This window comes from Perca flavescens, chromosome 20 (genome assembly GCF_004354835.1).
Source record: "Perca flavescens isolate YP-PL-M2 chromosome 20, PFLA_1.0, whole genome shotgun sequence".
NCBI classification, from domain to species: domain Eukaryota; kingdom Metazoa; phylum Chordata; class Actinopteri; order Perciformes; family Percidae; genus Perca; species Perca flavescens.
The window spans coordinates 6,535,171-6,551,140 of NC_041350.1; the positions used below are offsets into that span (position 1 = coordinate 6,535,171).

A 15,970-nucleotide genomic window follows, 5' to 3' on the forward strand; every position below is an offset into this window, starting at 1 on the left:
CCCGCTCACTGTGTTTTCACTTCATCAAAGTTAATTGGGAAATTTTGGTTTGCCTAAAAATCGCATCAGCTGGTAACCTAAGGCAAAGTTTGCCGATATGCCGTGTACTGCGACAACTTGAGGCTTCAAAACGACAGTCCACAAACCATTGGGTGACGTCACTACGTCTATTATTTTTACTGACTGTTGAGTGCTTCTATTCTATGTGCACACAAGCATGATTTCTTGAAAATGTGTAATTATGGAGTGAGAAACAAAACAACCCTCGTAATCTTTCTCTTCCCCTTTCCTTCCCTTTCTCTCTCCTCCCATTTGTCTCTCTTCCCTCTGTTTCCACCCCAATCTCAGCCGGATGACCTGGACCCCTTCCATGACTTGCTGGATGACCGCTCCTACACCACAGATGTTACCATGCCCAGCCCCAAGCCCAAGTACGGCCAGTGCAAGGAGAGTAAGAAGGACCTGATAACGTAAGAGCCCTCCTACTCTTCCCAACGCCCCAGCGTTCCTTTTATCCACCCTGACCCCACTCATCTTATTTCTTTCTTTTGTTTTCTTCATACTATTTGCTTCAGTTAACCTCAGAGAACCACTGCCCTTTTTCTCTCCCTTCCCCATCCTGTGCTGCTGGCTTGCTATATGACTTTTATTTAACAGCTGTATCCGTTTTTGTCCACACTATAATCTCCAAGCCGGTAGCTTCTACTGATGCCTTCATTGTAGTTTCCCTCTTTTGATGCTTTATCTTTACAAGACACAAACAACTAGTTGTCAGTGTCATACCACATCAAGTGTTAACTGATCTCAGGAACCACGATATTAATCGCAGACAGTGAAGCTAAACTGGAAACAATGAAAACCACGAAAAAAAAAAAAAAAATCAGGAACAACCCCTTTTTCTGTAATTTTCACATTTTCTTCTCCTTCCCTTTGGGCTTATAAATCTGTCTATTTTTCCGGTGGCAGCTGTCCCACACCGGGGTGTGATGGAAGTGGTCACTTGACGAGCAATTTCTCCTCACATCGAAGGTGTGACTTCCTTTTCTCCTGGTGGATTCTAAGTCTATTTCTCTTTATTGTTTTCAGCTTACCTCGACTATGCTGTCAAACACCTGTAGGCAGAATGTCTCTTTCTCTCTCTCTCTCTCTCATTTGTTAGCCCTTTGACTATTGGCAACGTCACATCCTGAAACAAGGCTATCGTGAAATAACGATGGACTAAATTAATTAAAGGTTGTATATAATAATATGTTGAAAATTATTTCTCAATGGGCTGGGTATAAAGCCTTCTAAGCTGATGTTTTTTCCAGTCCAGGCATTTCCCACAGTGCAATGCAGACTAAGCATTTACCATTCAGAGTAAGAAGACTTAAGCAGAATTATTGAGTGTTGCAGTGTGAGGCGAGCCTGCAAGGACTGAATGATATCAGTCTGGAGGCTGACATGGCTGCACGTACATGAGATTTTCCCTAAACAAGCTCACGATTCCAACTGAGTGCTAGTCTTTGAAAACAACCCCATATGTTAATTTACTGTTCTTTATTCTCTCTGTTCTGCTCGAGTACAGCGCAGAACACACCATGGATGAAAACAAGAGTTCCTTGTATGAATACAAATACTCAGAGGGTTAACTTATTTAAATCAACTCCCTGCACTTGCATCATGGCTTTATTTTTGCATTTCCTGGTTGATGTTTTATGCATGCATGTGTCTGTATATGTCTGTGTAGAGACGAGTGTGGTCTGAGAGATTACTTTGTGTTACAGTGGTTTGGGTGACTTGTCATTCTGGTGTAATTAAATGTTCCACTGGTGTATTTTTCAGTCTCTCAGGTTGTCCTTTAGCTGATAAAAGCATCCGAAGTATGCTGGCCAACAACGCACAAGAGCTCAAGTAAGGCGTGAGATGATTCACAAATACATGTATGATTTGTATGTCTTTCTGAAGTATGGGTACAAACGATAGGCTGCTTAAATATGGAGTCCTTGAGCTGTGTTTCACTCCTTTCTAAGAAAAACAATTTCTCAGTCATCAAATCCCTTTAAAAGACCCGAACCAACAATGCATTGATCCTTCTAACAAGTACTGTTAGTAGCTAATACATATATACGTAGTTCAACATTAGCACCATCCACCAGCCAATTGCTGGTAAAATATGAAAGTGGCTGGTAGATTTGCTTCACTCACTAGCCAAATAAAACCCGTGGTAATCTATTGAGTGGCTGAACATTGAACATTCAATAGCCATTTGGCTGGTGGACAAAAAAGTTCATTCTGAATCCTGTAGGCTATATATTTATATGTATACAGTATATCGTTAAGTTTATTTAATGTTGAAATCTCGAATGGTCAACAGCACAGAAAATGCAACTGTGAATCAATGAACAGACAGCAAATGTACAGTTTGTCTTGCTAGTGCCAAAGTTGCTAACATGGATAATACTGGAGTTGCCTGTCATAGATGTGAAACTATAAACAAAATATATGATTATACCCTAATTAATACATTATTTAACCTCCTGCCCCTCTGCTGTATATCACCAAACCGCAGTTCCACAAATGTTCTTGTTTATCCAAAGTTTTAAACCGATAAATAAAAATATTAGTGCCTGGGCTACACCATAAACGGACCATGTATGCTCACTTTTTACAATTTTAGAGATCCTTACATTTTTGCGTCTGTGCTTTCACATTTAATAGACAATGGACTTAACAAGGACTGTAAAAGCTATAAATAATATACACGAGATGAGGTACATTATCCTCAAGATGCGGAACTTTTTGCTGTAGGCCCTGAGCCCTTTTTGTGTTTTCTGCCCCAGGTGCCCGACACCAGGGTGCGATGGTTCGGGACATATCACTGGCAACTACGCCTCACACAGAAGGTACGACGTACATCCTGCATACATGAATCTCGATACATCTCTCTTTTCTTTCTCGCATACTTCCTAAATTTGCCTTGTGCAATCTTACTTTCCTCTGTTTCTACTTTTCTCCCCCTCTCTCTCTGTCACACACACACACACACACACACACAGACTGTATGCTTCAACTTTGTAACGCTGTCATTTGTCTGCAGTCTCTCAGGGTGTCCGCGGGCCAGGAAGAGTGGGATAAAGATCATCCACAGTAAAGAGAACAAGGAGGACCAGGAACCTATCAGGTACAGTGGGGACACTGATCATCAGTCTTCTGTCTCCCTTTAAAACCCTGAACCTGAAACTCCCGCTCCCAACACTACTCACTGTTCACTGCTTACTTTACATTTCCCATTTGAAATATAAAACATGACATACGACAAATTGGTCCCGTTTTAAAATGATGCAAGTAAGTTGCGTGAATGGGGAACAAAAGAGCAATGTGCTGTTTTCTAATCAGTACAGTGCTCTTGGACGTGCACTGATGTAAGCAGGAATAAGTCAGCATTAGCTCTGACAAGACAAATGTGCTGTGAGTGTGAAGTCCCATGCCAAATCTGAAGGTGCGGGACAAATTGCAGAAGAACAAGGTTGTAGGAGCTTAGAGAGAGGAGATTCTGCAGTCTCTGGTAAACTCCTGCAGATACACAGGTAAGGAAAGGCAGAGTGCAGGCAAGCAGAGAGGGAGAGAGAGGTAGAGAGAGATTGATTGGACTCTGCCTAAATCCCACAATGGGCTTCTCTGGCCTCAGCCCTGCAGCTGCATTGATTTCTCTGGTGGTGCAGAGCACAAATAACACACATTGGCCATTCTTGATCTAATCCTCTTCATTCTGTTGGATTCCGAGGACAGTTTAGTTCACAGGTAACCCTGCCAGTATGCTCTGTTTACATAAAAATGTCTTTGTAAAATAATTTGGTTCACAGTTTGAGCTTTGGAAACAAGTAAGGAACTTAAAGCTATAGTGCGTAGTTTCTGCCTTCCGTGACAGCGCAACAATTTGTGCTGGAAGTGCAGAGTGCAATTGTTTGATGGAATGCAAAGGCCGAACACTCTGGGTTAAGGTTTTGGAGCCTGGCTGGATGGATTCCTTTGACTTCTGATCTATATTTACTAGGGGAAAAATCTCTAATACAACAGAAAAAGACACTGTGGCAGACAGCAGCGTCACAAAGCCATGAAGCTGAGGTAAAACCAGGTAGCTGCTGTTTGCAGACAGAATTGATACTTTCATAACTGTAGCTATAGCTTTAGACATAATCCATTTTGCGAGCTGTGACATTTGGAATAATTTACTGCCTCGTTGCATCTGATTAGCGCTGGTGTTGATGCACTGTCAGCATTCCAAAACTGCGATAAGGCTGCCTCTGGGACAGCTTTAAATAAGATGATGGTATCTTTGTTTATATCAAAGCAGTAGAGATAGAGGGAAACAGAAAAATGATATTCACTCATACAGTGTATGGTGTGTAGTACTCAGGAGGCAAACAGACTGTAGTGTACCAGAGAGCCAGCAGCTGAGACTCAACAGGTCAGTCGTTGATGGAAAAAAAGGATGATGTCACCGATATGATGAAGAGATGATGGTATCAACTTTGAATATGTAAGCAAATGAAGGTTGTGGTTGAATGAATGCATGTGTGAATAATAAAGAATGAATTCAACTGTTGAGTGTGTCTTCTCTGAAAGTATATTTCACTCTGTCGTCGTCCCCCTCCCCAGGTGTCCAGTCCCAGGTTGCGATGGTCAGGGACACGTTACAGGGAAGTATGCGTCCCACAGAAGCGCATCAGGATGCCCCATAGCAGCCAAGAGACAAAAGGACGGCTACCTAAATGGCATCCAGTTCACGTGGAAGTCTGGCAAGACAGAGGGCATGTCCTGCCCCACACCGGGCTGTGACGGCTCGGGTCACGTCAGCGGCAGCTTCCTGACACATCGGAGGTGGGTCTAGAGAACTTGGCTGGAAAACTACATATCAAGATTTGAAAAGTTATGTTCATTCAGTACATTCATACGTTCAGTGTTACTTAACCAAAACCCATTGTGTGAATACTTGAGATCTAACAAACGCGTTGAATGCATTACCTTTAAACTGTTACATATAACCAAGAGAAATTCAATGAAGAGTACAAACACTTTGGGTAACAAGACATAACGTGTTAAAGCTCCCATGGCATAAAAATGTCACTTTATGAGGTTTTTTAGCATTAATATGCGTTCCCCCAGCCTGCCTATGGTCCCCCAGTGCCTAGAAATGGCGATAGGTGTAAACCGAGCCCTGGGTATCCTGCTCTGCCTTTGAGAAAATGAAAGCTCAGATGGACCGATCTGGAATCTTCTCCTTATGAGGTCATAAGGAGCAAGGTTACCTCCCCTTTCTCTGCTTTGCGCACCCAGAGAATTTGGCCCACCCATGAGAGAGAGAGAGACACCATGGCTTTCAAACGAGCAAAGTGGCAGTTGGCCAAGGCCACGCCCCCACCCTCCATCTTGCCCCCACCCCCCCACCCTCTCTCCTCCTCAATAGCTACAGACACAGAAATGGCACATCCTAAGGAAAGCTCATTGTAGGACTGGCTCTAGTGGCTGTGTTTTCTGCACCAAGGCTGAATTTGGGGAAAGAGACTTCAGATACAGTATTAGGGGAAGACTAAGGCCTATATAAAAGAGACTTCAGATACAGTATTAGGGGACCACTAAGGGACTTCAGATACATATAGGGGACCAAAGGTCTATATAAAAGAGACTTCAGATACAGTATTAGGGGACCACTAAGGTCTATATAAAAGAGACTTCAGATACAGTATTAGGGGACCACTAAGGTCTATATAAAAGAGACTTCAGATACAGTATTAGGGGACCACTAAGGTCTATATAAAAGAGACTTCAGATACAGTATTAGGGGACCACTAAGGTCTATATAAGAGACTTCAGATATAGTATTAGGGGACCACTAAGGCCTATATAAACTCATCCAAAGAGCACCATGTCATGGGACCTTTAAAGCTGCAGTAGGTAAAAAAGGCCAGAATTTCAAGTAGAGTGAGACCCCTTTCTTGCAGCTGTCCCTCTCCCCTATTTGCATCAACGCCAAAGATATCCCTACCATAGTTTTAATTAGTGAGCTTTAAAGGTGCCGGTAGGCGGATTTTGTTCCCTTTGGACGGCTGTCTCCCCGTGTTTCCAGTCTTTGTGCTAAGCTAAGCTAACTGTCTCCTGGCTCTAGCTACATAGTTCCCGTACAGACTTGAGAGTGGTATGCAACTTCCCATCAAACTATTGTCAAGTAAGCAGATGTTGTACTATTCCTTTAAGACATTAAAGTAATATTTATTCTCAACCTTCCTATATATAAAACCCCGCACTGTGTCTGTGTGTGTGTGTGTGTGTGTGTGTGTGTGTAAGTAATATACTAAAACATTGCTTCTTCTCTTTGTTGCTACCTTCAGTCTGTCGGGTTGTCCACGTGCCACCTCCGCCATGAGGAAAGCTAGGCTCTCCGGAGTGGAAATGCTAACAATAAAGCAGCAACGTGCCAGCAACGGTAACTACAGCTACTACCCCTACCACTCACCCACACAATACAGCCAATCAGGAACGCAGAGGTGGAACGATTTGCTCAACGGAGTTCCAATTTCAGATAATAAACCAAGGACTGTGTGTGTGTGTGCGAGCATTGTCTGAGTCAAGGCTCACATTGGAAATAAACTGCCATTCAGGTATATGACGTAAATAATGAGAAGAGTGGCTCCAATCTGGAAGAACAGGGCAGGGCATACTTGACAGTAATCAGACATGGACTATCTGACCTGGCTTGTGGTTGGGTGCTCCATCTGTGTTCCTAACACTTCACCCTTGACTGCAGTGGATTTCAACGCTTCATAAAGGCATGTGACAGGATCATAATGTCATTTGTCTGTATGATTGTTGAGTCTTAATCAGTTGAAATGGCCTGCCCCCAGTTCTATTGTAGAGGTGAAGACAGTCACACACACACAGTGTCCAGCAGAATTCTTACTTAGCTACGGCGTCATATTATGTCATTTTTAATGACTTCAGTCCAACATAAAGGCTGTTAATCTGATGTCATTGTTGCTCCTCTGTAGGACTGGAGCACGAAGAGGATATCAAACAGCTGGATGAAGAAATCAAAGATTTAAGTGAATCAAATTCACAAGTGGAAGCAGACATGATCAAACTTCGAACACAGGTAAGTCACTTCCGGTCTGCTACATTCGTTGGCCTGCGTTTCTTCATATCTGAGTCAGCAGTGGCGTGCACCTGCCAGTGAACACCAAGCTGTACTGTAACATCCTCTCATCCTCCCTTCCCCCCGTCCTCTCCTCAGATTACAACAATGGAGTCCAGCCTGAAGTCCATAGAGGAGGAAAACAAGGTGATTGAACAGCAAAATGAATCTCTCCTGCATGAGCTGGCCAACCTCAGCCAGTCACTGATTAACAGTTTAGCTAATGTCCAGCTCCCTCATATGGTAAGGGCCACCAGGAATGGCAAGCCAGAAAGTTGCAGAATATAGCTAACTGTAGCATTATGGCAGCTTATTCGTTTATTTGTGTATTTATCCACAGCCTAATGTGCATGCTTAGTCTAAAATGTGGAGCATTGCTTGTCTTTCCAAACACTGAGGGGGAGTTGTGAAATGAGGTTTGATTGGGCATTTTCTTTTTTACGGAGGTAGCAACTCTAAAAACAGAAATCTATGCTATATTTTACAGTTTAGGTGAATCAAAAGTGTATATACAGTAGTTTATATTGAGGTTGTGTGTGTGTGTGTGTGTGTGTTTTTGAATGGTATGATGATTAAAGGCTTTACTGTAAAGTGTATAGCAAACTGGTTGACTTATTTTTTTAATGTTTTTTTTTTTATTATCCATGTGCTTCAGACACCTTCTATTTGCTATCATACTATCTTTTTGTGTGCTCTTGAAAAAACACACAAAGTATTGGTTACACTTTAGTTGAAGGTATCTACATAAGAGTGACATGACACTGTCATGAATGTGTCATAAACATTATAAACAAGTCATAAACGTTTATGGCATAATGCTTCTTTTAGTAAGTGTCATGACAAGTTAGGGTTAAGGTTAGGGTTCATGTGTCATGACAGTGTCATGTCACTCTTATGTAGATACCTTCAAGTAAAGTGTTACCAAAGTATTACATTCTGTTGCAGAAGAGTTTAAAAATAATCACACACTATTTCATCCTGTTCTTCATCCTTTACTATGACATTCTTTCATGATATCCTCTTGCATAATGGATTAGTTAACATTCATTGACAAAGGAATTCATTTTTCATCAGTTCAGAATCTTGTCTAAATGGCAACCTATTTTTATAATCATATCCTCCTTTTATATTTCAGCAGTTTTTCAGATAAGTCCATGACGCTGGAGTCGCATGAATTCAAGCAGTTAGAATTGTAGCTCTCTGACACCACTGGCTGGCCTGGCTCTGTTTGGCTTTATATGACTTCATCTATGTCCAGCTTCTATTTTTCCAGTTAATTTGACATCTTCTGTATGTGGCTGTATATCAAATGCTTCAACCTAGTGTTTTAAATGTGAGAATAACAATTTAGTTTCTCAAATCAAACTAAGCTAAAAGAAACGTGTCCCTCCTTTCCCTCCATAGAAACCTCTGGCACACAAAGAGCCTCCTCTAAGGAATAACAGCTGCTTACAGTTGCACCAGCAAGTAAGTCGATGGCTTATATCCTTTAAATAGCTTTTTTCACACTCCGTATTTCAATATTGTATTTCACTTCCTCTGTGAATGTTGTCATCGTATGTATGGAAACAAATGAAGACCATAAGGATTTAATATTTAAAGTATCTGAATACCTAATTGTGAAACGTAATCAATACTGAACACTACATGTTGAAGTTTACTTCCGAACGCGTTATATACGAATATGTTCGGACATCTTAACCCTTGTGTTGTCTTCCCGTCCACCATGCACGTTTTGTCCTTTTTTTTGATGCTATTTTTTTCAACGCTTTTGTCGGGGGAGTTTTGCCAACGCTTTTGATGTTTTTCAGCCGCTATTCTTTCACTACCACCAGTATAATACCAGTAGTTTAACACTTATTTTTGGGAATTCAAGGTCAATAAACCTCATTTATATGAAATTATATCTCATTTTTGGATTACATTTTTTTTATTTGACTATTAAAGGTCCCATGGCAGGAAAATTTCACTTTGAGTTTTTTTTAACATTAATATGCGTTCCCCCAGCCTGCCTATGGTCCCCCCAGTGGCTGGAAATGGCGATAGGTGTAAACCGAGCCCTGGGTATCCTGCTCTGCTCAGATGGGCCGATCAGGAATCTTCTCCTTATGAGGTCATAAGGAGCAAGGTTACCTCCCCTTTCTCTGCTTTGCCCGCCCAGAGAATTTGGCCCACCCATGAGAGAGAGACATCATGGATTTCAAACAAGCAAAGTGGCAGTTGGTCAATGCCAACATATAAAAGAGACTTCAGATACAGTATTAGGGGACCACTAAGGTCTATATAAAAGAGACTTCAGATACAGTATTAGGGGACCACTAAGGTCTATATAAAAGAGACTTCAGATACAGTATTAGGGGACCACTAAGGTCTATATAAAAGAGACTTCAGATACAGTATTAGGGGACCACTGAGGTCTATATAAAAAGAGACTTCAGATACAGTATTAGGGGACCACTAAGGTCTATATAAAAGAGACTTCAGATACAGTATTAGGGGACCACTAAGGTCTATATAAAAGAGACTTCAGATACAGTATTAGGGGACCACTAAGGTCTATATAAAAGAGACTTCAGATATAGTATTAGGGGACCACTAAGGTCTATATAAAAGAGACTTCAGATACATTATTAGAGGACCACTAAGGTCTATATAAAAGAGACTTCAGATACAGTATTAGGGGACCACTAAGGTCTATATAAAAGAGACTTCAGATACAGTATTAGGGGACCACTAAGGTCTATATAAAAGAGACTTCAGATACAGTATTAGGGGACCACTAAGGTCTATATAAAAGACACTTCAGATACAGTATTAGGGGACCACTAAGGTCTATATAAAAGAGACTTCAGATACAGTATTAGGGGACCACTAAGGTCTATATAAAAGAGACTTCAGATACAGTATTAGGGGACCACTAAGGTCTATATAAAAGAGACTTCAGATACAGTATTAGGGGACCACTAAGGTCTATATAAAAGACACTTCAGATACAGTATTAGGGGACCACTAAGGTCTATATAAAAGAGACTTCAGATACAGTATTAGGGGACCACTAAGGTCTATATAAAAGAGACTTCAGATACAGTATTAGGGGACCACTAAGGTCTATATAAAAGCAGCCAAAGAGCACCATGTCATGGGACCTTTAATTAAAATCAGAGGAACGTAAGTTGATGGATAATCACAGAATGTCAAAGTTTAGATACTGTTTTGAAACCATTTAAAAACAATGCAATGCTATAAATTGAATAATTTATAAAATCTTAATTGTAGTGTTGTTTGGAACTGTCCATGGTATTTTTGGGCAATTTGTTTAAAAGAAGACCCAAATTTCCAATATAAAAAACTTTGCAAACGGGTCAGACTTGATCCGAGGACAACAGGAGTCTGTTTTCCTCTAACAGTCCCCATGTTGTGTGTTTGGTCCTGCAGGAGCCAATAAGCGAGCAGAACTTTGACGCCTACGTCACCACTCTAACGGATATGTACTCGAACCAAGACCAGTTCCAGAGCCCCGAAAACAAAGCCTTGTTGGAAAACATCAAGCAAGCTGTTCAAGGGATTCAAGTGTAACCATTCAGCAAGGGAGATTTTTGTTCCCCCATGCAGGTTTAGGCGATCTATCAAATCCACATACAAGCAAGGCAGTGATGGTTTGGTCACCTCGGTTGGGTGCAGTATCTTATATAGTGTTATATATTCAAGATTTTGTTGTCTCAAAAAAAAAAAAAAGAAGAGGTATGATGCTTAAACACCCTCAAGATAATTTCTTTTCTTTTCTTTTTGGGCCTTGCTTCGAGGAAGGACATTTAAGAGTGAAGGGCAGAATAGTTTTTGAGGACATTCACATTTTGTACGTTTTCATATGAGCTGACATAGTGTCATGTAATGTTTCTAGCTGCTCATGTATGCACATTTTTAGTGTATATTTCTGAACAGTAAGCTAATGCTAATGGGACGCGAGTTCTTTTTATTGCTTGACATCAAAGTCAAATGAACAGTGAAATAAAAATGAAAAAAAAAAACTACAAGCAAGGAGGAAGCTACTTATTTTTTCTCCTCACTGGATGATTTTGGACTCGATGATTTTCGATTTTTTTTTTTTTTTTGCGTGTAGATTGTTCTGGTTTGCGAAACCGCTTTATTTTCTGACAATGCCTGAGAAAAAATTTGTGTTTTTTGTTTTTGATGAAGAAAAAAGAAAAGAAAAAAAAGGAAGATGTATAGCTGTAGGTGGGGGCATTTTTAATTGGTGCTGTAAATGAATCCGGAGAGGAAACTGACCTGACGTATGTATGAATGTATGTATGAATAGTTCTATTGTAAACATCATTACACGGAAACCCGATGGTGGAAATCCCATTTATCTAGGAGAGCCAATTCCTTCCTAGAGGAACACATCTGTGCGGTGCATGCACGTTCACATGCTCCTCCCTAACTAATCTCAAATAGAAATGACGTGTAAAGACAATGACCTATAGAGACCACATCCTAGCCTTTCTAGTATCAAATCTGCGCAATTTCGAGACCCGTGTTGCTAGGATTAAGAAATGTCTCCGCAATATTATGACTAAATCATTTGTTTATAGTAGGTATGGGATGCAATCTGCAAAGGAAAAGAATAAAAAATAATGTTGGGTATATGCAATTTCTTGTTTATAAGCATAGCCGGGTAACATGAATCTTTTTAATATAGCCTATGTAAAATATTGATTTTTATACAAATCTTTTAATACAAAAAAAGTCTTTTTAAAAAAAAAGAGGAGGGAACCTGGACATTGAGTTTTAGAAGCGAAAGTATATGAGTTCCACTTTTTTTCTGTACGATTTTGCACAGGGACACCTTCGTTTCCATGTTTTGATGTTCTTACAGAAACTAAAAGCAGTACCCAAGAGCCTAAAAAGGAGGGTTTCAGAGGGTTTTGTAAAGAGTATTTATAGAGTATGACAGCGGGACTTACAGGGTTACTGTCCCCACTTATGTGCCAGTAGACTATTTGCACTTGTCCTTGAAGATATTATCCTTACGTACGGCGGCGTGCAATTTTCCAGATGACCTCTTTGGCACACGATTGGAGCAACCAACTGCTTGGAGCCACTGTAGGTGTGGATTTAGTACCACTGAGAGAGGAAGAACAGGGACTTGAAATCAGAGAAGAGGATGATTATAACCATAGCAGTTATACTGTAGGCTATTATCAAAGTGTAAAAAAAAAAAAAACATTGTTCTTTCATTTTTGCTATGTTTTAGGAAGATGAAGTTATTCCCCCCCAGCAGCACTTTATATCTAATCACTGTACAAAGGATTAAATAGTCAATCAATTCAAGGTTTTAAAAAAAATAAAAAATAGCTGAAGAAATGGTGAAACGAGACCTTTGAGGGGTGATACAACCCAGCGTCACGCCCATATGCCTGACTGTATGCACCCCTCCATTCTGTTGTTCTAGTTGTTAGCGATCATGTTCAGAATTGCCTTTTTGAGAGCTAATGCAAAAGGTGCTCGTCGTTCACCTGATTGAATCTCATCTATTGTACTTTACTGTCCTTTTTCAGGACTCTACTACCCATCACCCATGACTGCATAACGCCTTTTTCCACAGCATCGTGTCTGCAGCTTTTTTGCCAATATAGTAATGCTTCAGTAGAGTAATAGCTAGTACCAGTTTTTGAATTAATTCTCATTATCAGTAAAAAGGGAAAAAGGGATTTTAAAGCACAAAACCGGCTGCTCATCTGATGTTGGTACATAAATAACAAATCTGAATAGAGTTATCTGTGACTATCTATAGGGAACACAAAAAGGTCGTCACATATTTAGAAAGCTGACTTTTCATATAAATTATTGTGAATTCATCAGAGTTTATTGTTTTATTTGAGCCAGTTCATTTTGAGATTGTTTTCAGTGATCATTGACAAAGACAGGATTTTGTATAAACTATTGTGCTCTCTGTGGAACTGAAGTTTGATTTATTTTTGTACTACACAGCATGGATTTGTTGACATTTTAATTTTGCTATAAATGTGTGAGATCACAAGTTGCTGTGATATTTCATTTATAAATTGTGAACTTTGTACAATTTTTGTCATGCTGGATGTTGACACATCTTACTCTGAATAAAGAAAAAAATGTGTTGCCAGAGGCCTGTTTAAATGATTTATTTTGTGTGTTCATTACAGATTGAAACTGCAGAACCCATCTAGTCATTCTGAAACTGTTAGCTCAATTCTATTGACATAGTCCAGCATCCCAAATGTGCCTTAACTGTTACACACACACTCCACCAGCAGATGTCAGCAAACCATGGGGTGCACCTTAAGATGTGCAACTCTCAAAGTCTAATCATCACAGTGCCTTGCTGATGAAAATTAGGTTCTTTTTCCAAAATTAAAGTGACTATATGTATATATTTTACACGTTTCTGAAACTGTGTAATGTTCCCTCTGATGATCATAAATGACCTGTAACAGCAAACGAGACTAACCGTGAAAAGAACGCTAGTTTTATATAGTTTTTTATAAAATGGCTTTGCTCGGGTCTGATTTTTTTCCGCAAAGTCACAAAATGATTTACGGCAGGTAGACGGCGCTACAGAGCACACATTCTGAAGGGTCACAGATTTCTGTCTGAACACCGGAAAAGCCCGTGTTAGTGAGTATCCAGCCAGGTATTTGGTAGCAGGAGATGTCTTTATAGGCCTAATTGTATTTTAATTTAATTTTAGAAGTTATCTGTTGTAGTTATGGCTGATACTGGGGCAGGGCCTTCACAGAAAAGAAGGAAATTAAACGAAGAACAACTAAAAGCTAAAAGGGAGTGTGACAGGTGAAAACCCGAGTCAATCTAGTTCGGGCTTTCAACAGATGGAGACAATTACGGGATTGTAAAAAATTCAAAAATGTCCCTGAATTGGCACTCAGGTATGTAATATGTCTATTTCGTTCATAAGATAACTTTGCAGTGCGCGATGTGGTTGTACCTCAGTAGCTGGCATTAAATTACATTTAATTATATTTTATTTTCCCTTGTCCCCCTGTGCTTGTGTAAAGAGTCTGTAGGGTTCATGAAATGTGCTATATAAGTTATTATATCTCTTAATGCTTTGGCTCCTGACACAGTGACATGTCAGGATACAGTTTAGCTCATGAGACATCCAAAGTAGGCTAAGTTACCGTATGCAACACTTGATGCAGATTCAGAAACAACATTTCGGTGAACTATTTTCGTAAAATGCGAGATCGTATTCCGAACAAGCCGCCATTATGGTCGGTTTTGAAATTTGGGGCAGTATTCGTCCAATCAGCTGCCGGTCAAGGGTTTCCTTTCCACCTTGTAGTCAAGATGGCGACCATTAAGTGCGAGTAGGTTCCATCATTCCACACTGAACTTTTTGACCGTTTTTAGGGGGTCATCCGGGTACTTTCAGTGCAAAGAGCCGGGAAGCGACGATACCCATTAGCAGCATTAGCAGCACCTGTGAGTTTATCATGTGACAGCGAAAGGCGGAGCAGTATGTCCTGTATGTCCCTTACCGGCTAACGTATTTCAAGATGGCGCATGAATATAGAGCGTCTACCCTTCTTATATACTGTCTATGCGTCCACCCCAGTTCATGTGAATTCAAATGTACAATTTCAAGCCAGTGGGAATACTTGGAATTGATGGTGGTGGTAAATATTCATGAAAAAGGACAAGTTTGTGAACGGGCAACACAGATTTAGATAATGAACAACTAAACATGTTACACACTGGGACTTACAGTAAGAAGAGGTAGTTATCGTCACTCGAGCTTCTGCGCGGGAAAGTCGCCGGACGTCCCAATCTTCTGAACATAGCCACACTGAGAAATACAGACAGAGTTGTGTGAGGCTGATAGTCTTAATTAGCTTTGTAGCAACTCATTTGGCAATGGTTGAATGTAACGGACGTTCATTAATATCAAAAAGTTACGCACCACGGCTTTAAGATTCAGAAGCAGCCAATTCAATTGGTCATTTAGCCAAGATTATTTACTTCACAATGAAGCAATTAAAGAAGGCTACAATCCCATGTTGATCTTTGCTTCTCTTTCGGTGTCTCTCCCATTCCAGTGCATACCTCATCTTGAAACAGTAATAGTGGTTTTGTGTTGCTCTCTTTGGTTAGGGGATGAACAAAAGATAGAATCCTTGGCCCTGATCTTTTCACTTCTCTTTTATGTAAATGTTGCTAAGGTGAATGTATTGGTCTTTCACCTGCACTCTGGCTTACCCTGTCGAATAGCCGGTTAATTAGAAGGTTAAAGGTCCCATGGCATGAAAATTTCACTTTATGAGGTTTTTAACATTAATATGAGTTCCCCCAGCCTGCATATGGTCCCCCAGTGGCTAGAAATGGTGATAGGTGTAAACCGAGCCCTGGGTATCCTGCTCTGTCTTTGAGAAAATGAAAGCTCAGATGGGCCGATCAGGAATCTTCTCCTTATGAGGTCATAAGGAGCAAGGTTACCTCCCCTTTCTCTGCTTTGCCCGCCCAGAGAATTTGGCCCACCCATGAGAGAGAGACATCATGGCTTTCAAACGAGCAAAGTGGCAGTTGGTCAAGGCCACACCCCCACCCTCCACCTTGCCCCCCCCCCTCTCCTCGTCAATAGCTACAGACACAGAAATGGCACATACTAAGGAAAGCTCATTGTGGGACTGGCTCTAGTGGCTGTAATTCTGCACCAAGGCTGAATTTCAGGAAAGAGACTTCAGATACAGTATTAGGGGACCACTAAGGTCTATATAAAAGAGACTTCAGATACAGTATTAGAGG

The 15,970-nt window shown here is 40.6% G+C and overlaps 1 protein-coding gene across 1 annotated transcript in view; it reads left to right on the forward strand.

Moving 5' to 3' along the window:
* The window catches only part of myt1lb (myelin transcription factor 1-like, b), a 119,396-nt gene extending 106,081 nt beyond the window's left edge, over positions 1–13,315 (forward strand). Inside the window, exons 13-22 of the mRNA XM_028565968.1 lie at positions 349–470; positions 1,825–1,893; positions 2,823–2,885; positions 3,080–3,163; positions 4,642–4,863; positions 6,372–6,466; positions 7,029–7,132; positions 7,271–7,414; positions 8,576–8,638; positions 10,607–13,315. Coding sequence (XP_028421769.1) covers positions 349–470; positions 1,825–1,893; positions 2,823–2,885; positions 3,080–3,163; positions 4,642–4,863; positions 6,372–6,466; positions 7,029–7,132; positions 7,271–7,414; positions 8,576–8,638; positions 10,607–10,747 — 1,107 coding nt within the window. The 3' untranslated portion in view covers positions 10,748–13,315. The remainder of the gene's footprint in view (positions 1–348; positions 471–1,824; positions 1,894–2,822; positions 2,886–3,079; positions 3,164–4,641; positions 4,864–6,371; positions 6,467–7,028; positions 7,133–7,270; positions 7,415–8,575; positions 8,639–10,606) is intronic.
* The last annotated feature ends 2,655 nt before the right edge of the window (positions 13,316–15,970 follow it).